Below are 26,378 nucleotides of genomic sequence, written 5' to 3'. Positions count from 1 at the left end.
GGAAATATTATTCGTAATGCAGAACAGATATATATGGGGAATCATTTAGGTACATCCTCTAAACGAAGATAATTCACCATCAGTCATAAATGAGACGATCTAGTACATGTCACTAGATCATCTCAGGTGAGGCACCTCTGGGTTGCCGTCCCCATGGAAGTCTGCAAGTCTTCAACAAGAGGTAGGGCCTTCTTTGTGGCAGCTCCATCTCTGTGGAACCAGCTTCTGGAGGAGGAGCATCACCTGGTCCCCTCCCTGTGGACATTTAAGAGGAAACTGAAGATGTCGTTTTTCAGGGAGGCTCTGCACACCGATGCCAATTGATCCTCCATTCTTTTTTTTTTCTTTTTTTTTTTGGTCTGCTCTAACTGGTTCACATCATCTGTTTTTAATGTTTATTGGTTACTTGTTTTTATTTTTTTATTTTAATTTTCTGTTCATATCACACTTTTTATAAACTGTCTCAGTGCTAATGGGGTCAGTATATAAATCGAAGAAATAAATAAATAATAAATAAATTTTCATTTCCTTTTTAATTTCTTTTACTCAGTGTTCGGTGAAATCCTATTGCTTAGCACAGTCACAACTAGAGTAAAACCATTGAGTCCATGTGGATTTATTGAGTCAACTCCTCTATAAATTCTATTATATGCTAAGCAACAGGATTTCAGCCGTTTTTTTAAAGCACCTACACCTAATTGATGTGCTAAGATTCTGTTGTCCTTGATACAGATCTGCTGAAGTTCAAAGGCTAAAGGAAAATGCTGTGCTATAAGAAGGGTTGATTAAACAACAATGGTGGCTCAAAATCATTTAACTGGATTGTTGGCTCTGTTCTTTCATTGATAGAGCTAATCGGATCCTTGATGCATCAGATTCAATTCCTTTAACCATATCCGATTTGAATCACCATTATCTATTCTGTATATGATAGGCTTTGAAGAATTATTTTGAAACTGCAGCTCAGTTCCAAATTCTGGCCACCAGATTTATTTGCTGTAGGCTGCAAAGAGCAGATTATGTGAATTTTGAGAAAGCATTAGCTTCCAGATTGATTACTCAATTCAAATGGTAGGGATAACTTTTAAAGTTCTTAATACTGAATGTCTAGAAATAACTATGCAGTCATGTTCTCCCTTATGAAGCTCAACAACATTTTAGAAGTTTCCCTCTTCAGGATCCCTCCATTATGCAGTATATGATGAAGGATTACTTGGAATATTTACCAGATTACTCCAGAACTATCCCCTTTACTCAAATTATTTCAACTTCAGTTAAAGATTCTCTTTAGAGAAGCTTTGGTTTTCCTGGTTCTGGCTAAGTTTTTTTCCCCCAATTTCTTTCCCCCTTCCTCACCCCCTTGTTTCCACTTCTCTTTTTAGAATTCAATATAATAATTCTTCGGGCTTTGATTCTTTTTCTCTTATTAATACATATATAGGACCACATGTTTACGGAGATATGCATGTATATGTACGCATTGTATAGCAATACAGTGGTGCCTCGCTAGATGATGATAATCCATTCCACTGAAATCGCTGTTTAGCGAAATCATTGTCTAGCAAAAAGCATTTCCCTTTGGAATGCACTGAAACCTGTTTAATGCGTTCCAATGGGGAAGAATCGTCATCTAGCGAAGCTCGGCCATAGGAAAGCTGCTTTGTGAACCACCAATCAGCTGTTTAAGTTGCTGTCTTGCGAAGCTTAGGTCCCGAAAACACCTGTTTGTGAGCAAGGAGGGAGCTGTCAAAATCGTCATCTAGTGAAAATCAGTTTGCGAAGCAGGGACCAAACATTGTCCAGCGAAATTCCCCCATAGGAATCACTGTTTTGCGAATGCTATAGCGATCGCAAAAAGCCAATGTCTAGCAAAAAAATTGTCATGCGGGGTAAATGTCTAAAATACAATGGCCAGGCATATAGCCTTTGGGCCTAAGAACCTTTTGTTGGTCAATGTTTATATCTTCTCATCTCAGAAAAGCTTGGGAAGACTTGGAAAATTATATAATAGGACTGGAATGCAAACTGCCTAGAGTCCAGCTACTCATAATGGGGGACTTTAATGCAAGATTGTTGTTGTTGCTTAGTCGTTAAGTCGTATCCGACTCTTTGTGGCCCCATGGACCAGAGCACGCCAGGTCCTCCTGTCTTCCACTGCCTCCTGGCTCTGTTATTTGAGCCTAAAGCAAGATTAGGCACTCTTTTCTTCTAGTTCACGGGGGGCAGTTGAAAAAGATATTTGCCCCTAGCTACGACAGAATGTCCAAAGATAATAAGATGAATTATGGTGGCATCTGTATGATCCAAATGGTGACTCGCCTTGGTCTTATAATATTAAACAGGAACCCCCGCTATGACAAACGCCCTGAATTCACCTACATATCGGGACATGGAAGCAGTGCTGTGGATTTTGTACTAATCTCCCACTCTTTATCTAGAGAGGTACTGGAATTTTCTGTAGAACCAAGGCTGGATAGTGACCATCTGCCCCTTGATACCACCCTCCTACTTTCACAGTTTGTCCATCTGAGTGCAAAACCTCATCTCCAAGATAAATGTCTAAGCTTCAAACAAAAGAGAATACACTGGACTGAGGAAACCCACAATAAACTAGAAGGCTTCTTTGGCTCCGCTGAGGGGGAGTCCTTAAAAAATTCAATCATAGGAGCCACAAATGCCACTACTGACATAAATAACTACTCAATCCTAATCAATGCGATGAATATGGCCCTAATCTCCAAACTGAAAACCCCATAGGAACGCATTAAACTCAGTTTAATATGTTCCTATGGGGCGAAAACTCACCGGTAAGCGAAGATTCCTCATCCGGCTGCCATTTTCGCCGCCTCGGTAAGCGAGGGCAGGGCACGAAAATGGAGCGGGTGGCCCTTTTCTGCACCTGGCGGCCAATTTGGGACCGCCAATCAGCTGTTTCCCTAACATCGCAATGTGAAGATCAGTAAGCGAAACGCTTACTGATCATCGCAATGCGATTTTTGGCCTATCTAAACATCGCAATGCGATCGCATTAGCGATCGCAAAAAATGTGTCGCTATGCGGATTCGTCATTAAACGGTGCGCTCATTAAGCGAGGCACCACTGTATATTCCACCATAAACTTTCCTGGGCTGCCCATAGACGGTCCATAATCCAAGCAGCCCAGAACATGCAGAAAGCTATCTTGTGGTTTTTCTTTACTAAGGGGGGGGCAATTTATACCAGCTGCTATCCAAGTTTTTAAGCTTAAGATTCTGCCTCAACTGTTATATGGTATACCAACTTGGATTCTAGGATTTCACACAAGTATAAAGAGTGTTCTTTCAATTTTTCTAAGATCCATTCTGGGAATGCCAAGATGCATCCCTGCAGCTCCCTTATGATTAGAATGTAGTGCTTGGCTCTTTGTTTTAGATATTGGAATAAGGTAATACATGCTGATCCCTCCATGGGATATCTTAACCTTGTACAGAAATATTTCCATAATAGCTCATGGTTTAAAACCTTTCCAGCCAAACTGCATCTATTAGGGCTCTCTAGGGACTTTCTTTATGCCCAGAAACCCAAGGCAGCCAACTCTATCCTAGAAAAATGGATAAGGGACATTGACTTTTAATATTCTATTTCAAAGGCTCGCAAAACATGGTCCATCTTGCACCTCGGCCTAAATTATAATTTCTCCCAAAGTACTAGGTATTTGAAGAATCTGATTATCCCAAAATACAGGCAGGTCTTCTCAAGAGCCTGATTTAACTGTCTCCAATCCACAATTTTAGATGGGTGATATTCTGGCACGTCTTATGAAAAAAGATTGTATAATTGTAAGGATAGAGAAATTGAAACTTCGAAGCACATCCTTTTTGAGTGTAATTATTACAGAAATGAGTGTATAAAATTCCTCAAGCCCATAATGAATGTCTTCCCAGCTAGGACTCTGATAGTATGGCATACAAAATATTTATTAAGCGACACAAACAAGATGACCACCGAATCAGTGGCCACATTCCTTCTCTCTGCCCGAAGAATACAAAAGACAATCTTGACCTCTACCTAACATGGGTAATCTATTTTATTAATTTACACTGTTTTAACTATCTTGAAATGTTTAAATTGTTTACATCTATTTTAAATATTACATATATGTATTCTATTGGGTCGGAGACCACAAATAAAGATTGATTGACTTGCATTATATACAATATGTTTAGGTAATTATATGCACATGTGTGCAATAAACATATAACATTTACTGTATGTATTTATGTATGTATGTATGTATTTATTTATATACATACTAAGTCTTCAGTAATTCTCTAGTCTCTCTTAATTAACTACAAACTATTTTGTTAATTTTCTATCCGCCATCTAATTTTGTTCAATATATTCTTTAAATGACATATAGCAGAAATAAAAGTAAGTTTAAAAAATAATGAATGTAATAGCATGTGGAAGCCATCCATCACTAAATGGCAGTAGGCTGTTGCTCTGCGTGCCACAGCAACATCCTACCATTAGTCAGTTATGGCTGTTTTCCACATGTATTGTATTTATTCTTCTTGTAAGATACTTTCCGAATTCTGATGATAAATTAATATAGTCCACTATAGCTGTACCGACTTCTAAAAAGAATGTCTACAACAAAGCCATCCAGACTCCTGCAATTCAGAGCATTACATATATTTAGCTAATTATATGCTCTTCACCCTAACCAGATGAGGTGAAGTGAATGCTATAAAGGCAGCAGGAACAGGTTTCTGAAAATGACCCCATCATCCTTGTAAATTGCAAATTAAAGCCTAGCGTATGTGCTCAAAACAAAAGCTAAGATTGAAACTATCAGTTTAGACACACTGTAAAATGCAGAGATTCTTGGGGGAGGGGAAGCTGGAGCAATTTTACCACTTACTGTTCCCAAGAGTCAATGAAGTAAGTGTGGTTAATTTCATCGCAAAGATGGCAAAGAAGTTTCTCCAATAAGCTACTAGTCATTGCACCACCTCATCAGTGTTAGGAACCAAATTTCCCTAAGGAGCATGGATCCTTCGGTCAGGGAATCCGTCAGCCACAAATCTACCACCTTTACGCTGGGGCAAGTCCTCAACCTCCAGCAGTGAATAACCTTTGCGCCTAGAATAAGCTTGACTTTAAAAGAACACTTAACTTTTGCTCAGTACTTTGCAAGTACAGGCACATGGGCTTTGTACTTCTTAAGAACTCACAACAGCTCAGTTAATTAGGACTTCTCTGGTAGCTAGTCAATGGCTATTAACACCTCTGGATTTAGCCAAACCCTGCTGAGTCCAAGAGACAATCCATGTTGAAGATTTTTATGATTACTTTTTTGTTAAGAAAATATATAGTTTCACAGAAACAGTTTGTTTTTGCTTAAGTATAGGATAAAGAACATGTTTAAAAGAATACACAGTTAAATACAACAACTAATTCCCATTAAAAATAACAAACACTAAACTGGGCTAAAGTGGGCTAGCCCCCCACCTCCTTCTTCCTCTTTACTTACATTCTATCTCTTTCAAGCCACATACTTAAACCATCAAGTTCTTTCTCCATCATCATGGAATCGAACCTCTCCCACATAACCCATCATCCATTTTCTACATTACTTAGACCTCCTCCTTCTTGACCATAAACCAATCAACTCAAAGAGGCGCAACTGTCCATTTCACCCATAATTCTCATAAAGTTGCAGATGTTTTATCTCAATTCCAATTAGGAAGGAATTTGTTGGGTCTGTGCGCTCTGGGCCTCTCTGTTCTTGCACCCTTATCAGAAGAAGTGGACTACAATCGATGAATGCTTATGTCAAATAAAATGTGATACTCTTAAAGGTGCCACAAGATGCTTTAATATTTCAGGGGGGGGTGAGAAATGCATGGATGTCATTTTTTAAAAAATAATGCAGCAGTTTCCTCCACCTGGGCAAAGATATAACTATCTTGGAAAGAACAGAAAGACACAAACATTTTGTAAACTTCTGTAATACATTGTTTATATATTGTCATTGAAAATACTTAAGTTATGGAACAGAGCAGAGTCCCGGAATAATTGTAATTATACCTGAGCCAGAACAAGGGGAAGCTAGTTGGAAACCCTTTAGTGCAACATGAAAGCAGCACTGTTTTTAATGACTTTACACAGGACACAAAGGTGCCTGTGCATTGTAAGTGTCAGGGAAGTGGACATCTCCCTGTTGCTAAGGCAACTAGGCCAATACTCCTTGTTATGCTACACGGTGCTGTGGCATTTTCATTGCCAGCTGTCACTTGCTTCATGGCAATGATTGCAAGACAGGGAGTCTTTGTTCAGAAGCATCTCCTCACCCCCAGCTTGTTAAACAGCAGTCAGAATCCTGTTGCTCAGAATAATCAATTGCACAAGAGTAGGCCCACTGAATCGATGGGGATATAGTGAGTCAGTTCTTCCACGGACTCAAATAGGCCTACTCCAACTGCAGCTAGTCTCCATGAGAATAGACCCATATGAATAAACTTACAGAATTGAAGAACAGTACAGCGTGGCTCATGATAAAGCTGAAGGTCGAACCAAGGGGCCCCGTGAAAGACTCAACATTCAGAGCTAATTGGAGTAGAGATAAAACACCTGCATCTTCATGAGAATTATGGGTGGAATGGACAGTTACGCCTCTTTGAGTTGATTGGTTTACGGTCAAGAAGAAGGAGGTCCGAATAATGTAGAAAATGGACAATGGGTTATGTGGGAGAGGTTCAATTCCATGATGATGGGAGAGAGAAAGAACTTGATGGTTTAAGCATGTGGCTTGAAGGAGAGAGAATGTAAGTGAAGAGGAAGGAGGAGGTGGGGCTAGCCCAGCTTAGTAGTGTTTTTTATTTTAATGGGGATTCGTTATTTTATTTAACTGTAATAATCTTTGAATATGTTCCTTATGCTAAAGCTTGAGCAATATAAACTGATTCTATGAAACTCTATTTTTCTAATAAAAATAATTATACAGATTCTTACAAAGGACTGGTCTCTTGAACAGCAGGGTCTGGCTAAATCCAAGATGTGGAGAGGGCTACAAACTAGCAATCACTGAGAGTCCTACCTAACTGAGGTGTTTTGAATTCTAAGGAATTACAAAGCCCATGTGTACTGGGTAAAAGTAAAGTGTTCTTTTAAGACCAGACTTGTTCAAGGAGCTTACGCTATGCACTGCTGAGGTTTTAGGACTTGCCAGCGCAAAGGTGGTAGGTAAGTGGCCTGTGGAACTCTCTGACTGAGTACTAAGCGCTCCTTAGGGAGGCTTGTGCACCACACACACTAATTCAATTAGCCTACTTTAGTGTGATTTACTTCACTAAGCAACAGGATTTTGATCAGCGTTAGGAAATTTCCATCAATGACCTGATTGCACATCTAGTGATATAGTCACACATGATTCTTGGAAGCCAAGAAAGAGAAAATGGTAGCAAAATAGTTTAAAAAAAAAAACAGGAAACAATAGTTTCACAGTTGTGAACAACCATAAAGAAATGTGGGAGCATTTTCCCCCAACTGGAGTAGGTACAAATAGGTCATTACTTTTACCTTGAAAACTCTACAGCTGAGCATTCAGTGCATCCCTAATCTTAGCCAACATTGAGACCAGAAGTACCTTTTTTGGACTAGCATGCTTTGAGGTTTTGTGGATTATAGCCACTTGCGCTAGGTGTGGTCCACAGAAGCGTAAGCCAAATAAAAACGTATTACTTTTCCAATTACACAAAATGGTCTTGGCTACACTACTGGGAATTTATTCCTAGTCCTCCACTCTCAGAGATCTCTGGTAAGCATGGCCACTGGCTGTGGTGGGTGAAAAATCCAGGCGTTATAGTCCAGTAAAAAAAAATTCAAGGAAACTTTAAAAAAAACTGACACTCTTATGTCTGAAGAAGTGGACTTGTCCACAAAAGTTCTCATTAAAATATAGCAGTTAGTCTTCAAGGTGCCACATGGGATATATACATGGGCATGTAACATATTTTTTTTTAATTTATATGCCGCCCACTCTACCCAAAGGTCTCTGGGCGGCTTACAACAATTAAAATTCAACACAATAAAATATAAAATGATTAAAATACGATTAAAATACAAATTAAAATTTAAATTGCCATCATCAAGACCCACAGTTAATGTTATTTCAATTAAAAGCCTTCTGGAACAGGAAGGTTTTGACCTGGCGCCGAAATATCATCAGTGTCGGCGCCAGGCGAATTTCAGTTGGGAGGGCATTCCATAGTCTGGGGGCATCCCTGTACTTTTACTTTGTAGGAATTTGTCAGAGGTATTGGCTAAGGAGACTTCCAAGCATGGAAGATAGCAACTTTAAGTACTGTAGATCTGAATTTAGCAGTATTGAGCTAATATTGTCAGAAAATGTTATCTTTTCAATTACAATTTAACAGTTTCCAAAATCTCTTTCAAGAAAATAGGCTAGTTTCTGTGAATACATATTTCTGAGGGCTAACTAAAGGCTCTATTTTTTTGAGATGATAAGAAGTGACAAATGTCAGTTCTATTCAGTAAACAAGAACAAATCAGTGTAAAACTAGAGTGTGATTCCCAGTTACCATAATTCCCCATATTTATAACATGAGAACTATAACTGGTTGAAATAGAATAACTGGCATGATGATGTGACATGAGTCCAGTAGAGGAGTTTTGAGCCTGGACATGAAAAATTCAGACGGGAAATCCTTCTATTCATTCCCTAACTCACAAGCCATTGACTCTTGGCCTCAAAGGTGTTTCAATATCAATATCAAGCAGAAGATGCAGAGTGACTAGAAGCTCTTTGTCTAACAAGACTGGGAGAGTGACAATCTAATCCACATTGCTACAGAAGAAACCTAAAGACACTCTCATGGTAACTCTGCAACTCCCATTTTGGAACTTGTTTTTTAAAAATGAGCGCATCTAGCTATGTTTTTTTAACTATTCTGTTTCTTCCAAATCACCCCATCTCTAACACTCAGACAGATTAAGGCTCCTGGAAGACTTGAATGATGACTTCTGTCTGTGAGATTTTACTGGTTCAATAAAGGTACCACCCATCCTTATTTTAGGTGTACAAGAAACATGTGGCTTTTTTTCTTGGTCCAACAGAGCAACCAGAATCCTAGTGACAATATTCATGTACACAAGTCAAGTCATGTACATCACAATATATGTAAATGAGATTAGCATCAATAACTTCCATAGTTTCATTTACGTATATTTAAATTTCCTATAAAATTCTGGCTACTGCAAAAATAGATAAGAATGAGAAACCATGAATATTCCATGTAACGTGTGTATGTGGAAATGTGTTAACTAACATTTCCTGCCCTATTTGTGTATATTTCTAAAATTTTCTTAGAATGATTGGACTGCTTTTCACAAATAAAATTTCATAAATATAACATTTCCTTAAAAGCATTATTTCACTATATTGTCTCCAAAGTATTATTTTATAATCATTCAGGAATCTACTAACAGCTTATAGATTGACATGGTAGATCTTTTTCGTTATGAATCTATCCAGTGCGAAAAATACGTTTCATTTATAGCACAGATAAGAACACCAACAGAGAAAAGCACTTACATTACTTTGGTGTTTACTAACTTCCATGGCATGCTTAACATCTGGAGGCTCCTTCATCTGAGCATAACTTGACGTTCCCTTTTCATCAGTATGTTTCTGTTTATACAGAACCTTAAAACAAAATAATTCAAATATTATCTATTATGAGGGATATAGAAAGAGGGTTTATTTTCTTATACCAATTTTTCAAGTTTTTTTCATGAACAGTGCAATTTAGTTTTCACTCAGAAAGAAGATCTGTTGAGTTCAGTGGAGTATATTCCAAAGTAACTTTTCCAAATATGGCACACAATTAAAAATTAGCTACAAGACAAAGAAATCCCCCAACTATTGATTTATAATTTAACAATATTCAATATTATAGAACTTCTTTAAGTAATTAATTTAAATTTCTTGTAAAATAATTGCAGGATTACAAAATATGCAAGTTGATATATTACATTCCCCCCACAACCTTATTTTTAAGAAACAAAAAGAAAAATACTTTGATTAATCTAGATGTAAATGGAAACCTTGGAATTTTGAATTCCTGTATCTTTAAACTATTAGCTGAAGTCAAATATTAATTTTCTTACATAATATGTATCAGTTAAAAAAATTAGAGTCAGATCAAAACTACAAATTCATCATCTTTGTCACATGCTTAAAAAGAAATATATTTATAGAACTACTGAGCAACCTGCTAATATGTTCTAGTTTTCTAATTTTTTCCATCACTCTGTTTCCCAGATAGGGAACACCTATGGGTTTGGTTTCTTTTATCGGGAGTGATGGAATTAGTATAAACCAAATAATTTTTGTGCCTTCCTTTCTTCATCTGTTTCTTTCAAAAACACTGCTTCATCTTTTGACATTTTCAGAATACAGTCGTGCCCTGTTTAACGATTACCCCGTATAACAACAAATCCGCTTCACGATGATGTTTTTGCAATCACAATTGCGATCGCAAAAAGATGTTTTAAATGAGTTTTTTTCCCTGCTTCGGGAACCGATTCTTCGCATTACGACGATCAAAACAGCTGATCGTCGGGTTTTCAAAATGGCCGTCAGGTGCTCAAAATGGCTCCCCGCTGTGTTTTTGGACGGATTCCTCACTCTACAGGCATCGAAAATGGCCACCCCTATGGAGGATCTTCACTGGACGGATCTTCACTGGAGTTTTCAGCCCATGGGAATGCATTGAACGGTTTTCATTGCATTTCAATTGGCTTTTTTATTTCGCTTTACGATGTTTTCGCTCTACAGCAATTTCGCTGGAATGAATTAATGTCATTAAGCGAGTCACCACTGTACTTTGATGAATACATAATACAGTGGTGCCTCGCTTAACGAGTGCACCGTTTAACGAAAAATCCGTATAGCGATCCCTTTTTGGGGATCGCTATACGGATCAGCCCCAATCGCCGCACTCGCTTTGCGACGATTGGGGCTCCGGCGGCCATTTTGGAGCCGCCGATCAGCTGATCGGCGGCTCCAAAATGGCCGCCGCATGACCCGAAATGGCCCCATCAGCGTTTTCGCGCCCTCCCCTTGCTTAGGGAGGTCGCGAAAACGCTGCGGGGGGGCATTTCGGGCCATCCGCCGCCATTAAAATGGCCGCGGAGCGAAAACATCGCTGGAGGGGGTAAGTTTACACACTTATTGGAACGCATTAAACTAAGTTTAATGCGTTCCAATAGGTTTTCCTGCCCCGCACAGCGATGTTTTCGTATAGCGAAGGTTAATCCGGAACGGATTAACCTCGCTATACGGGGCACCACTGTACATAGAAACCCATTTCTACCATTTAAGAGACAAATGTGTCACCTTAATTACAAAAAACTGCAATTCTAAAAGCTGGTGCTACTTATCCTCATGCTGAATATCAGGAAAAACGTCTTAACTGTTGGAGCAGCACAACAATGGAACCAATAACCTTGGGAGGTGATGAGGCATTCAAGAGAAAATTGGAAAACTATCTGTCAGATCTGCTTTGATTTGGATTCCTGCACTGAGCAGGGGGAGGGGGTTTGGGCTCGATTGTTTTATAGGCTCCTTCCAACGCAATTATTTTAAGATTCTATGATTCTATGTTGTTCGAACAGCAGTCCATTCACTTGCAATTATCTACATATAGTGCTGCAACTTCCACATATTTCAATTTCACAGAGTTTAAAGAATTGAACTACTGCAATCTATTTTTTTTAAAAAATTAACAAACAAGAAAATAAGCTAATTAGGAATATTAGCTAATTAGGAACACCCTGTTCAACTTTATTCAGGACCCTTTGGAAGTGCAGTCTCCGAGAGCCAGCCAATCTACAAAAAAGTCCCTGGCCCTGTTAGTGATGCCCATTCCTACTTTACAATGTTGTTCCTTTAGGCTGCCACTCAAGTTTGGTGGAGAGAGTGAGCCCCAAATGGAACCTATAGAGCAGTGGTCCCCAACCTTGGGCCTCCAGATGTTCTTGGACTTCAGCTCCCAGAAATCCTGGCCAGCAGAGGTGGTGGTGAAAGCTTCTGGGTGTTGTAGTCCAACAACATCTGGAGGCCCAAGGTTGGGGACCACTGCTATAGAGGGGAGTAATTAACCCTTAGAGCCACAGAAGTTACCCATTCATGCTGTAAAGAAGTTGTTCAAAGTATACTTTCCCTTTGTAACATTTGGCATAATCTCATCCTTATGAGACTAGGCTGAAGTATACATAATGGAATTCAACATATATTTCTCCCATTACCTTTCCTATCACCTTATCCTTCTATCTGTAACTTCTCTCTCTGTAACTTGACCTTGTATATCATTTTAGATTGTAAACTCTGCAAGTCAAGAACCTATCTTTCATTTGTAGGCCTGTAAAACACACCTGATGTTAAGGTAGCTTCGGGGTCAGGCCCATAATTAGGCAGAGTGAAGCATCTGCCTCAGGTAGTAGATTCTGAATGTCATCCAAAGGCAACAAATTGGTAGTTATTAAATTTGTTACCACAGTTTTGCTGGAGGGGAAGTAGTACCTTGTGGTGTTTTTTTCATCTTTAGGTTCCAAAATAACTTGCTGACTTCAGATACGTTATAATGTGATATAGATGCCAACTTGTATTTTGCTTCAGGCACCAAAATGTTTTTGACTAATACTGTGTTTTATAAATAAATAATAACAATAAATAAATATAAATACATCTTGGGGCTTCCTTGCTAGTTATCACTGTTGTGTTTTCTCCTCTATAATATTTTAGAAACCTTACATTCATTCATAAATTCTTATATGTGACAATCTGAAGGGTGAGAGTTCAGTTAACTCTTCCATACTAAAAAGTGTAATCAGTAAGGAATAGTTATTTGGTTTCACTCTTGAAGCCACTGGCAATGGTGCGGCTAAAAAATATTGTAAATAAATAAATAAATAAAGTGACATATTCTTGGCCAGATGTTTTCTTTTCCAACATGCCTCCAAGACTTCATTGTTAATATTCATGCTATAAATCAGCTGGTCACAAGCAACCTTCATTTTAGAAAATAAAGCAAATCAGTCACAAACAATACAGATTCCTTTGCAACTGCATGACTTTATTGTAAGTCATGGAGGGCACTGAAGCCACTATAAATATAGAGAGGTGGGGCAGGAAAACAAAAGAGAACCCAGTATAAATATTACTACTTTTTTCCCCTCTAGCATATGTCAAATCTGCCTGTACATGAACATTGTGCTTTTGGGAGGATACAGGGTAGAGGAGGATGGCGTGGGAAGGGGCAAATCTCAACTGTGCTGTAAAGCACACTGTCTCCTCTTTCATTTTCCTTGCAGGCATAATATTTGGAAAAACCAATGAGTGGAAACTGTTCTATTTTCTCAGCTTTTGCAGCAGAATACAATGATTTATGCCACAAATGGGAAATAAATATGTCTACAGGTTTTCCACTTCATGCTACATATAAGATATATTATGTATGTCCTCTTAAAGCGGATGTGAATTTCAGACTGAGTGTGTAACAAAGCACAGTTTAGTATTCAGTTCCTTAGGAATATTTTTTACAAGCAGAGCAAAATATGTGTCACTAAGATAGAGTTTCACCAGTCTTCTTGATTTTACAAAGAATCAACTCACAATTATATTTGGTCTGTTGTACTACTTAAAATTATTTTAAACATCTATATAAAGTAATGATGTTATTTGGGCCAAGAAGGAAAATGTGTTAATATGTTAATTTAATTTATAAATCAAACCAAATATATTATGTATAATATTATGCAATTTATAATCGCTAGGAAAGAGCCACTTAAAACCATCAATTTTTTACCCAGAAATTTTAAGACACGATTTTGTACTACAAATGTAATGATTATTGTGCTATTATTAACTAGGTCCCTGGTCACATGAGGGGAATGTCCTCTAGTTCTTCCATTACTTTCCATACCTCTGTTGTACTGATCTGTGGTCACATGGTATATATATCGGGACGAACGTAGAGAAGGCCAATTCCATGCTAGGTATCATTAACAAGGGGATTGAAAATAAAACAGCCAACTTTATAATGCCATTGTACAAAACACTGGTAAAGCCACACTAGGAGTATCATGTACAGTTATGGTCGCTGCACCTCAAAATAAACATAGTGGAACTGGAAAAGGTGCAGAAGAGAGTGACTAAAATGATGACTGGGCTGGGGCACCTCCCTTATGAGGAACGGCTACAGCGTTTGGGGCTCTTTAGTCCAGAGAAAAGGCACCTGAGGGGGGACATGACTGAGACATAGAAAATTATGCAGGGGATGGATAAAGTGGATAGAGGGAAGCTCTTTTCCTTCTCGCGCAATACTAGAGCCAGGGGACATCCACTCAAATTTTTGGGAAAGTGAGAACAGACAAAAGAAACTATTTCTTTACCCAGCCTATTGTTAGTCTGAGGAACTTCTTGCCACAGGATGTGGAGATGCCATCTGGCCTAGATGCCTTTAAAAGGGGATTGGAGAGTTTTCTGGAGGAAAGGTCCATCGCAGGTTACAACCATGATGGGAATGTATAATCTCCAGGCTTCAAAGGAAGGTACTTCAAAATGCCAGATGCAGGAGAAAGGTATCAGGAGACAGGTATCTAGTTGTCTTGTGTGTTCCCAGAGGCATCTGGGGGGGGGGGGGGACCACTGTGAGACACAGGAAGCTGGACTAGATGGGCCCTTGGCCTGATCCAGCAGAACTCTTCTTATGTTCTTATGTCCCAAACACTTTGAGCATTCCCAGTTTATTTATTCCTATTTGAATCATCATGGGCAGCTACACCAAGGTATGAGTTTATTTTATCTCTTGCTTCATGGGACAATTTAGACCCTTTACTTATTTATTTATTTTTTAAAAAGATTTCTCTATATATTGATATACTGGGAAGGGATTTCTGCTTGGGAAAGTGTCTGTTGCACTGGCTACTCCTGTGGAAGCGCATTGCACACAATGGATGCAGGATTGCCATTTATAGCTGTGCTGCTACGACAGCAGCCATTTTTTAAAAAAGCACACACTCAGCAGAAAGGACGGCAGCTGCTACATAGACATACGTACAAACAGGTAGCTATGCCCAGGCAGTGAAAAAAAAATCCATGCTGTAATCCTGGTGATCATTCCCCTCTGGTGACATTGGCATATCAATGGTTCAATGTATCTTCCACAGAAATAGAAAATATATATACAGTATTACCTACCGGTAATGTGATAGCAGCGCCCCCTCCCCATGAAATCCTTTTATCAATGTTATGGCTATGAAAAAAATTTTAAAACAATTACGCATGGTGCAGAAATGGTGGCCACCTTCCTGGCTTTGATTCTGAAAAGACATAGGGCAGATCATGCACACAGGTAATCCCAGTAAGGAATGCACTGGTACAACAGAGGTTGTACTGGTACAATACAACCCTCGCAGTGAGGGGAAATGCTCTGCAATTACATCACTGCCAGGGAAAATGTTTCAATGTTCACTGTGCATTGTGTGACCAGAAAAAAAGCAATGAAATAACTGGGGAATAACTAAAGAACATTTCTCTCATGTGACCAGGGCCCTAAACCCCTCCCCCCCCAAAAAAGGTCAATCCTTACTCTAAAACAAAGGCCAACTGAACAGTAGGTTAGTGTTCAGGTAGAAGAACCATCTCACCAGCAGATTTCAGCAGAGAGAAGATTTGCCATGAAGGCAGCATAATCTGCAAAGGCACAGGAATTGAATTGAATACTTTATTACGATCAACATACAGTAATCTGTGTCTGCTATTCAGGCCTGATCCGGTGTAGACTTCAATATGTTGGATTCAAAGTCTTCTCACTTGCTCAACAGGCTACCAGCTCAGAACCTCCAATCCCCAGGGGCTTTAGCTATTTTCCATGCTACTGGGTTCTGTGGGAATTTCTGGAAAGTATAGATCGAACCAGAAAAGCAACCCTCATCAACTTCCCGCCTTGATCAACGTCTGGAAGGAACAAATTACATTTTCCACTAAACTTCACAATTTGCTCTGCCCATCTGTTCCTTACTCCAGACTAGAGATACAAATACAAATACCCCACACGCAGGTGGAGATGACAAGGGTCTGGTCTCCAGGGAACAGACCATCCACTCACTATTCCAACTTCCTATCACTCTGGAGCTCACGGTGGACTAGCCACTCCTGGTAGGAGGCAGGATGACAAGCCTCTCTGCCAGGATGAAGAATGGCTAATCCACAGCAAGCTCTGGAATGACAGGAAGGGAGTGCGGCGCCAGCGGCAGCAGCGGAACGGTGAGTAGACAGTCTGGCCCCAGAGAGCCAGACCCTCATTATCTCCACCTGTGGGGGGCATATTCATATTCGTATATGAATACGAATACCCCCATCTCTACTCCAGACAGGCCATTCTCAATGGGGACTGCATAGCGCCCAGAGGGACCCTGCACATTTGAAGGGGACCACAAACTGGAAACAATTATTCACACACCACCATAGAAGGTTCATTATGCAATTTATACAATCCTAATTCCGTCTATGTTTCTTTCATATTATGTTTGTGGCCATGGCAAAAAAAAAAGGGTTGAGAATGGCTGCTCTAGACTAAGAATAATAAGACCAGTCTTCCCACATAGTAAACCTAAGAAAGAGCTAGTCTGAAAGTCTTTGGTATATTAGGAGAGGTGAACATTTCCAAGGAAGAAAAATAATCACTAAACTCAGAACATTTGTATAATCTCCCACGTGAGGACAAGACACTGAATTGTGTGTGATGGCAGCCAAGGTTAAGAATTTATGGGTGAAATTCTCATTTCTATCCATTTCCTGAAACAGAAAAGTTTTGGGCACCTAGGTTACCAACTTTGGTTGTGGCTATATTGGAGAGCTGAATCAGAAGGATTTGACTTTGCTGCAATTTAATTTGCAGCCTGCATTACATTTCAAAAGGGCTGCAGATTGATTTGTGACTTCCCTGTTCATGCTGTTTGTGATACAATCTCATCCACACACACCCCTTATTTCCTTCCTTCCACTGTCTCCACCTCTCTTGTCCTTTGATAATTAGCTGCAAAGCTCCTTGGTTAGAGAAGCATTCTAAAAGTCTTTCATTTCCCCCCCCCCACTTTCTTTTGTGTGTTTGTGTGTGCAGAGGACTGAAGTATTATATTAATGCAATGCCTCATCACTGATGCAGCAGAGAGTAACACAGACTAATTTCTATTTAAGTTAATCGTATTTAATTCCTGTTTCTCCATAACTCTGTGACACTTTTTGGCAATCTCTTACCACAATACATACACAGTAAAGCTCAGTGTTAGTTGAAATTTCAGCAGCCCTAGAATATATTAATAATGTGGAAAGTTCAGCAGCCCTAGAATATATTAATAATGTGGAAATACATGAAGTATGAAATGAACAAATCCTTTTTCTTGAGCAGGTTCAAAGTACCTTTCTCTAGCCTTTCTCTAGCCTGTTGTGACTTTATGCCTTTTAACAACAGTATAAAAGTACCTAAAGAAATTCACTTCAGAAATACGATTTTCCCTAGAATTTGAGCATATATACATTTAAACAAACAAACAAACAAAAACATCAGAGGGCAATTAGGGGAAAGGAATGAGGGGAGCATGCTCTCACTGTCCTGAAAACCATGTCCTAAGTGCTTATGTCAAATGAAAACACCACCTAAAGACATGCCATCGGAATGTCTGCAGGGAGACAAACATGATTGAATCCAGCCTTCTGCAGGCAGAGAAAATAAGCCTGGAAATAGGCTGGAAAGAATAAAATCTGGCTTGAATATCATGCAGATATTAAAAAATATGCCAGATCCACCTGTTTTATAGGAAGAGCAAATCCTCCCATATTTGACCATATAGCCACAGACTCCCTAATGCTCTACGCTAGACTATGTGAGCTTTGGGGCACCACCAGGTTCTATGTTCTGATCTATGCCAATTTAAAATCTTAACAAATTGCTCGTAGAGATTGGTTATAGCTTCAGAGCATGGACTTTAAATTCTGATGACACCTATTTCTCTTTTTCCTTTAACCCAGACTTGATGGCTGACGTTTTAAAGGACCGTCATTCACTGATAACATAATTTACTCTGCATACAAAAGGTCTGAAATTCAATTTGTTGCCTCTCCAAGAAGGATTGGGAAATATTTCCTGTGTGAAATCCCAGAGAGCAACTGCTGGTCATTTTGGACATTACTGGGCTGGAAGAATCAATGGTCTCATGCCAAATCAGACCATTGATTCATACAGCTTTTTATTTTCTTCACATTATATAGATGTTGAAAACTGTAGGGGACTTAAGAAGAAAGAGCAAAGATAAACTTGGGCCAGTAAAGATGGAGGAACTCAGGGCAGATGCCAAGTCAAAAGTTCACCCGTCCTTAACTCAAATTGTAAATTTGAGGACTGGCACAGATATGCTCCTAATTGTAACGTGGACTCTGACTCAATTTACAGAGTCACCAATTCCTCAGTGCACAAAACCATGTCCTCAATTTCACCTCAACTACCAATAAGCATTTTCATATCCTAAGTGAGAGTCCCTAGTCAGCCTTAAACATGATTATAGACAAAATGTTCACAATGGATCGTAACGAAAGAAGTCATGTGGTGCCTTAAAGATGAATGTGTTTATGATCACATAATTGCCTGTAGTAATCAAGGGTGAGTAGAGCTGCTTAGACTTCTTTATGGAGGAGGAAGTAATAATACCAATTATAGGAAGAAATGTACCAATTATACTGCAGCAGACTAGCATGACAAGCACCCAACTGAAAGCAAAGAAGGCCTCAGTACCTACCCTGTGAACAGATATATTCAATGTGCTCAGTTCACATGCACATCAGGAGGAGATGGATAAACTGTGCATGTCTAAAATTACCTTGCTCTGAAGTTGCATAACTTCTTTTGCAAACACGCTATCAATTGTGGCTGGCATCTGCTGGTAGAGCGAGTTGGAAAGCTCTTTCTTTGCTTTCGCTTTGTATTTTGCCTAGAAGGCGTAAGAAAGAAAAAGAAGTAATGCATCAATTATTTTGAATAAATTTAAAGGACATTCAGATGCAAAGGTCCACATTAAGCCTTTCAACAAGACGATGTAAAAATAGAATTGCCAGCTCTAGATTGAGAACAAATGTTCGCAGGTCTATTTTTGTAATTCTGATTACAGCTTTAAAAAGGTTTATCTTCACAGGTTTTGCAGGAAACTACACCAATTGAGTTAATTTTTTTTTAAAAAACGTGTTATTTAAAATCCTGCTCATGCAAATTCTTCAGGTTTAAGGCTGATTATATCATCAGCAGAGGTGATTTTTGGAATAATAAGCATTTCCCTCTCCAGTACCAAGCCACCCCTGGTTTCCAAGGACTCCCTACCATAGCTGGAAGCCTGCAGAGGCTGTGGAACGGGAGGGGGAAGTCTTTAATTTTAAAACTTTTTAAAACTGCAGTTGCTGGGAAAAAGTCACTCCACTGGCAGGAATTTTCTGTAATCAAAGACTTCCCCCCTCCAAGGGGCAGGGAATGGGAAGAGGAAATGTTTATTCTCGAAAAAATTGCCTTGGTTGATGATGTCATCAGGCTTACTCCATGCAACTTACATGAACAGGATTTCAGACATTGTTACTCAGGAAGGGCTTATAAAATGCTCCTTCTTGTTTCCCATTTCTAAGACTTAGTCTCAGAACAGCCTCTGCCACTCCACAACATACCAACGCTGCTTAGTTCCTGCTACCCACCGCCCCCTCTGCAATCCTGTCCCTCTATAACCCAACCAAATTACTTCCTCATGACCCCTAGCATAATTACTGAATTTGGTATGTAAAAACTCTTACCTGGCTTATCCATGCAAACTGTTTGAATTTTATTTGTTTATTCACTGTGGTATTTTTGCTGTTTCTGTGAACTGCTTTTGATAACATGGATCTATAATAATATTTAATAAACAGTGGCCAGAATTTTATTGGGTTTGTGCAACTGTATGTTCCAAACTATGAAATTAGTATGTGCTATAATTCTGTCTGGCTGTTGTACATTAAGACTTAGTCAGGTCATGCATGCACTTGATTGTGCTCCCTAATATATGACAGACAGAAATTTGCATAAACCCTTGTGTAATTTCACTTATATACATGGCATTTCCAGTAGCTTTTTAGTCACTATTTCCTCCCCACACACACACAACTACTATGCAATTCCTTGACTCTTTAGGAAAACTAATGCCCAGTTTAACCAATATACCCAAAGCTTCTTTCAAGGATCCTTATAGACCCGAAGGGTCACTATATCTGAGAATCTAACAAAGGTAAAATTCATGTATATCCTTCTCAATATATATAAAATATGAAATCCACGTGCTGTAGTGTAACAACAAAGTAAGCACTATGTGCTAGATACTGAGAATTTCTTTCCTCCATTTCATTCATATTTTTATGCTATGGATGAATTCTATTTGTTCTCTTTGAATGTTGAGATCTGTAAAAAAGATATCTGGAATGCATACAGATCTACACAAGTAAAACAAGCAACAGATAGTAGAGCTCTTATTTTGAATATATATATATATTGTTCTCATGAATTACTTCACAAAACCCAGTAAAATTGACAAAATAATAATTAGCTGCATGATCCCTAATTGGCTGGGAAAGCCTAAATGACTTGTCTGGAGGTTGGTCCTGACTATCTGGAGGGCAGGAAATGATGAGTATTCCCATGATCAAAGCAGGTTTGAGGGAAACTGTTCTACTTCCTGTCAGTTACTATGTTAGTGGGAGAAACATTCAGTGCAGTTCCAGTTACACTGCATCTACATTTGCTCTTCTACAAGACTGGGAGCAAACAAAATCTGCCATCTCAGTGGATGCATACTTTATTTCATTAAAATACTGGTTCTTAATTCTGCTTTATAAAACAGAGCAGGAAACTGGAAATATGTTATTGTGTCAGTCACTCTGGAACCATAAATATTGCTTAATAATTTCCCAAACATTTTGCATCTTACCTCAGACATAAAGGCAGAGATATTTTTCAAATGTATTAGCTGAGGGGTGTCATGGACAAATGTGAATTTACCTTTAGATTTTTCATATTCTCCTTTATAACGGACCTGCAAGCAAATGGAGATAACAAAAGGGTTGGAAAGGGGAACGAAAAAGTATTTGAGACTGAGTGTATCTGCATATGTGTGTTTATATGTATAAACACAAAAGATTTTATTTTTTACGTTTAAAACACAATATCTTAATACCAAAATAGCCAAGAAGAAACAAAACTTAGAAAAGTTACTTTTCAGAACTAAAGAAACAAAGAATCTCGAGTCACCTTGAAGGCTAACAAGATTTATTTGGCATATGTTTGTTATCTCAATGCAGTGATGATATTCAAAGATAGAAGCATGCATTTGAAGTGGGCTGCCATCTGTGAATATGTACTATATAGATAACATCTGTTAGTCTTTAAGGTACCACAAGTTTTTTTAATGTGCTAGCCATGGTCCTTTAGTAGATGTGGAATCATGTAAAACCAAAATAAAGATACTTGTTTTCTTGAAAAATATTGTTTCATTCCTATGAAAATTTAAACAACTAAAACACATAATCCATCAACAAGGGTATGTTCAAACCAGGTGAGAATGAGAAACAGATTTTTATATCGAATAATCTTGCATCATATTTCAGGAGATTTTATCATCAGTACTCAAACTCATCTAGTACGGTTTGGTATCTAGAATACTTCCTTTCTCTTCAATGTGAGAAATGAGCTTTTACTCTTCATTTTTGTATCTTTTTTTACCAGAGATCCAATACATTAGTCCCTAAACACAATTCAGTGACACTGACTGAAATCCTGTTGCTTAGCTCATAAGTTGCACTAGGTTAGGTCCACTGAATGAGCAGGAATCTCAGAAGTCAACTCTTCCATAGGTTCCATTGATTCAAATGGACCTGCTTTATTTGCAGCTTACTTTAGCATAGTATATTGCAACTAGAGCAGGTCCATTTGAATCAATGGAATATACAAAGGAGGTGACTCATCAAATCCCCGTTGAGCCAATAAGCCTGTTCAAGTGCAACTCCCTACACTAAGCAACATGACTTCAGCCACTGTATTAACTGAACTACTTCAAGGGGAAAAAACAGTACCGTTTTAAATTCAGCTCAGTACATTTACTGGCAATCATCAAGCAACATCCTGTGCTTTGTGGAACATAACACAATGAGACACTAGGCTTGAGTCAATATTAGGAATAAGACAGAGAGGTGCAAAGGGGGGGGGGTAAGATGAGGACACTTAAAACGTTCCTGTCATCACCACCCCTATCCTCATACTGGCGGACTTCCAAAGAATTTCATTAAACCAGTGAAAAGAGCTTACAATGGCCTACAGGAAGAAGGTTCTTTATAGAAGGTGATGACTCTGCCTCATATTATCCATACTGGGCCTGACACACTTCCTGTTGCATATATGAGATGAAAGCAGTTTTGTTATGTGCTTTGCTTTGCTTTGCTCTGAGGCACAAGTCAGCTGAAATTAAATATACGTAGTTAAGTCCCGGGGTGATTTTGAGTGACAAAGTTTTAAGCAAGTAATTTTCATTGGAATCAACAGGACATAATACTATGGGCATGACAGAAGCATGGAGCATTTTAAGTGTTCAAGTTGCTTTTAATATAGCATTCCAACAGAGACCAATATTATTACCTTTCTGTTTCAGATAATGGTTCTAAACCCAAGAGATCATGGCACGTCCAATTGCTGTTTTAGTGACATCACAACTGGAATTTATGTTTATTTATTAGGAGAACTTAATTCTGCCTTTCTTGCAAATAAGAATGCAAGACAGACAGCAAATTTTAAAACATATATACAGTATTGGAGAATATGTAAATGTTTAAAAATATGTATCAAAATAAAAGCAGTAGGGAGGAAAACAATAATAAGGATCACCAGTAACCAAATCCAAGGATTTTTCTTAAAGAACCACATTCTGACCTAGTAGGACAGATGGCCTAATGAAGCAGCGAAATGCATCTACTATGTAGGGCAACACATGCTACATGCCACAATGAAAAAAAAAACAGGTAAAATAAATAATCTAAAAGGATACCAACCAGGTATACAATGCCATCTTAAAGTAAGCCTGCCAGGCTCTTCATACTCATGCATACATGTTTTCAGGGGGAGAAATTGTTCACTTCTAGTTAAATCTATGAGAAATAATATTATAAAGAATTGATTTTAAAAATGCTGGAAACCTATACTTACATTGCTTATCAGTTCAGAACATCTTCTAGCAAGTTCCATGTTTTTATCTTCAACAATATGTTTAAAAAACACCTAAAGGAGAAAGAAGAAGGTATTCCAAAAATGAATATAGATCATATTAAAAACATATTTCAACACTCAACAAAATGTGTCACATCTACCCACCTTTTCACCATCTTCTTCTTCTTCTTCTTCTTTCTCCTCCTCTTCTTCATTTTCATTGTTCCTATATTCTTGAAAAGCCATTGTCATTTTTATTTCTGTTAGAAAAGCAGAAGTCAAGAAGGTAAAATAGGTCGTCTCCAGCACAACCTGTTCAATGCCTGTGCCACTCTTGTCTTGTGTCAAGCTTAATCTCTCCACTGTTTCTTCCTTATTTAGGCAACACTTCAAGGGTCTTATCTGAGCAATGCAGCTTTGAGTGGAGTGAAATGCATCACAGATGTCTTTACTAGTGACCATTCTTAAAACAAGAGAAGTCAATAACTTCCTGCATCCATGTTCAAATAGCTAAAAATATATCGTGAATTTTAAGCTATACAAATTTAGCAACATCAACATTTCATAAATTTTCTACCAAGGCACAAGGAAGATAGCTCATAAATTCAGCTGATTTGGACATTTAGATTATCAGAGATTCTTGACTATGACAAAATGTCACTGCCCATTTCAGATACAACCTTCATACAAACAGTAAGCTTAACTCACTGATATTCCTATTTTTTAAGCTATATGATTCCCATTTGGAGAAGACTGCAATTATAGAACAAGCAAGCCTTTGGGGGGGGGGCACACCCTCCTGATAATACTTTTTGAATAAAGACAGCCTAGTCAATTTCACAAGTTAAAATGATATTATAACGTGTACCAAAAAATCTTAAATATACTGCATTAGGAGCCTCGTGGCGCAGTGGTTAAAACGCTGTACTGCAGCTAAAACTGTGCTCACAACCTGGGGTTCAAATCCCAGATAGCCGGCTCAAGGTTGACTCGGCCTTCCATCCTTCTGAGGTCGGTAAAATGAGTACCCAGCTTGCTGGGGGGGCAATGTGTAGCCTGTATAATTAAAAATTGTAAACCGCCCGGAGAGTGCTTGTAGTGCTATGGGGCGGTATATAAGTCCAATAAATGAATAAATATTGATCCAGGACAATGTTGATTCTTCAGAACAATTTCAGTTATTCAATAATGGCAGCTAAGAGAGCATTGGAGTACCAGTGTCAGTGTTATGTAACTAAACACCAGACTACAGAGCTGGAAATGTTCCAGCAGCTTTTCCTACCTACTCTTTCCCTCACATTATCTGCCCAATGTGACCTCATTTTTTGATTGGGTAACCTCCCTACTATGCTGTAGACATAGTATATCTTAACTTTAGCAAAGCTTTTGACCCATGATATTCTGATTAGCAAGCTAAATAGATATGAGATGGATAGATCAAGTATCAGGTGGATACACAATTGGCTACAAATTTGTACTCAGAGGGGTGATGATTGACTCCTCCAACTGGGAGGAGGTAACAAGTGGGGTACCCCAAAGCCCAGTCCTGGGTCCGGTGCTCCAACATTTTCATTAATGACTTGGATGACAGAGTGCAGAGAATGCTTATCAGATTTGTGGATGACACAAAATTGGGTGGAATAGCTAATACTCTGGAAAACAGAAAAAAAATTCAAAATGATCTTGATAGGCTGGAGCACTGGACTGAAAGCAACAGAATGAAATTCAACAGGGATAAGTGCAGACTACTGCACCTCAGAAAAAGAAACCAAATGCACAGTTACAAGATGGGGGATACCTGGCTCAGCAACACTACAAGTGAGAACGATCTTGGAATTGTGGTAGATCACAAGTTGAATATGAGCCAACAGTGTAATGTGGCTACAAAAGTGACAAATTTTAGGCTGCATTAACAGAAGTACAGTTTCTAAATCTCACAAGGTGCTAGTTCCCCTCTATTCAGCACTGGTTAGGCCTCACCGTGAGTATTGTGTCCAGTTCTGGACACCATGCTTCAGGAACGATTCTGACAAATTGGAACAAGTTCAGAAGAGGGCAACATGGATGATCAGGGGACTAGAAACTAAGCCCTATGAAGAAAGACTGAAAGAATTGGGCATGTTTAGCCTTGAGGGGAAAAAGACAGAGAGACGATATGATAACACTTTTCAAATACTTGAAAGGTTGTTATACAGAGGAGGGGCAGGATCTGTTCTCGATCATCCCAGAGTGCAGGACATGCAACAATGGGCTCAAGTTACAGGAAGCCGGATTTCAACTGACTATCAGGAAAAACTTCCTAACTGTTAGAGCAGTAAGAGAGTGTAACCAATTAGCTTGAGAGGTGGTGAGTGCTCCAACACTTGTGAGATTAAAAAGAAACTTAGACAACCACCTGGCAGATATTTCCTTGATGTATTCCTGCATTGAGCAGGGGGTTGGACTTGATGGCCTTCCAACTTCACTATTCTATGACTCTATGAATTTGTTACAGATTCTGTCTCTGGGGGTTTTGGAAATGGACCTGGTTTCTGAATGGACTATTACAAGGGAATGCTCTGGAATATGCTTTATGTAGTCCAGCACACCTTCACAGGTTCAAAGCTTTAAAAAAAAGACAAGAGGAGAGAAATGGAAAGGAAAGGAAGCTTTCATAATTTTACCATAATGTTCCAATGTTCTCCAAGAAAAATGGTTCCTGGATGCTGCTATGTGGACATGCAGTAGCAGCCCTTTCCAGACCTCTCTTGTACTTGAGATCATGCACATCCCAGTTTTACAGGAATTCAGCACAACCTGCACACTAATACACAGGCTGTTCCACAAGTTTCATCCTAATGCAGGGATGTGATAAGGTGGAACTAGATGTTTTACAAGAAAACTGACACAACATAAATTGAAAGTGTAATAGCTAACAATAATTAGATACAGGGAAGTTAGGCTCCCTATCAAGTGTGCTCCCCAAGAAGGAAACACGGTTACCTTGACAACAGAGACAAGATGATAAATATGGCTCTTTCCTGGAACCTCCTTAAAACATAATTCTGCCTA

The 26,378-nt window shown here is 38.8% G+C and overlaps 1 protein-coding gene across 28 annotated transcripts in view; it reads right to left on the bottom strand.

Annotated features, from left to right (window-relative positions):
- NEBL (nebulette) overlaps positions 1-26,378 on the bottom strand; it is a 167,921-nt gene that overhangs the window by 41,293 nt on the left and 100,250 nt on the right. For 11 of the 28 annotated variants that reach the window (XR_013537782.1, XR_013537781.1, XR_013537780.1 and 8 more), the window contains exons 1-5: positions 23,493-24,998; positions 23,328-23,399; positions 21,064-21,168; positions 18,946-19,056; positions 9,599-9,709 (exon numbers count right to left, since the gene is read on the bottom strand). The exons of 6 other annotated variants lie outside the window; for them this stretch is intronic. Coding sequence is in view for 16 of the 22 variants with exons in the window: in XM_020801919.3 (XP_020657578.3) it covers positions 9,599-9,709; positions 18,946-19,056; positions 21,064-21,168; positions 23,328-23,399; positions 23,493-23,789 (696 nt within the window). In the remaining 6 variants the exon portion in view is untranslated. Of the gene's footprint in view, positions 1-9,598; positions 9,710-18,945; positions 19,057-19,897; positions 21,169-23,173; positions 23,272-23,327; positions 23,400-23,492; positions 25,234-26,378 lie in introns of those variants that run through there. 11 more of the 28 variants (XM_073003071.2, XM_078378647.1, XM_078378645.1 and 8 more) reach the window with 6 other exon arrangements.

The sequence above is a fragment of the Pogona vitticeps genome, chromosome 6, assembly GCF_051106095.1.
Source record: "Pogona vitticeps strain Pit_001003342236 chromosome 6, PviZW2.1, whole genome shotgun sequence".
In the NCBI taxonomy this organism is placed as follows: domain Eukaryota; kingdom Metazoa; phylum Chordata; class Lepidosauria; order Squamata; family Agamidae; genus Pogona; species Pogona vitticeps.
Note: the sequence above shows the minus strand (reverse complement) of the source record. Positions and strands in the feature narration are given on the sequence as shown.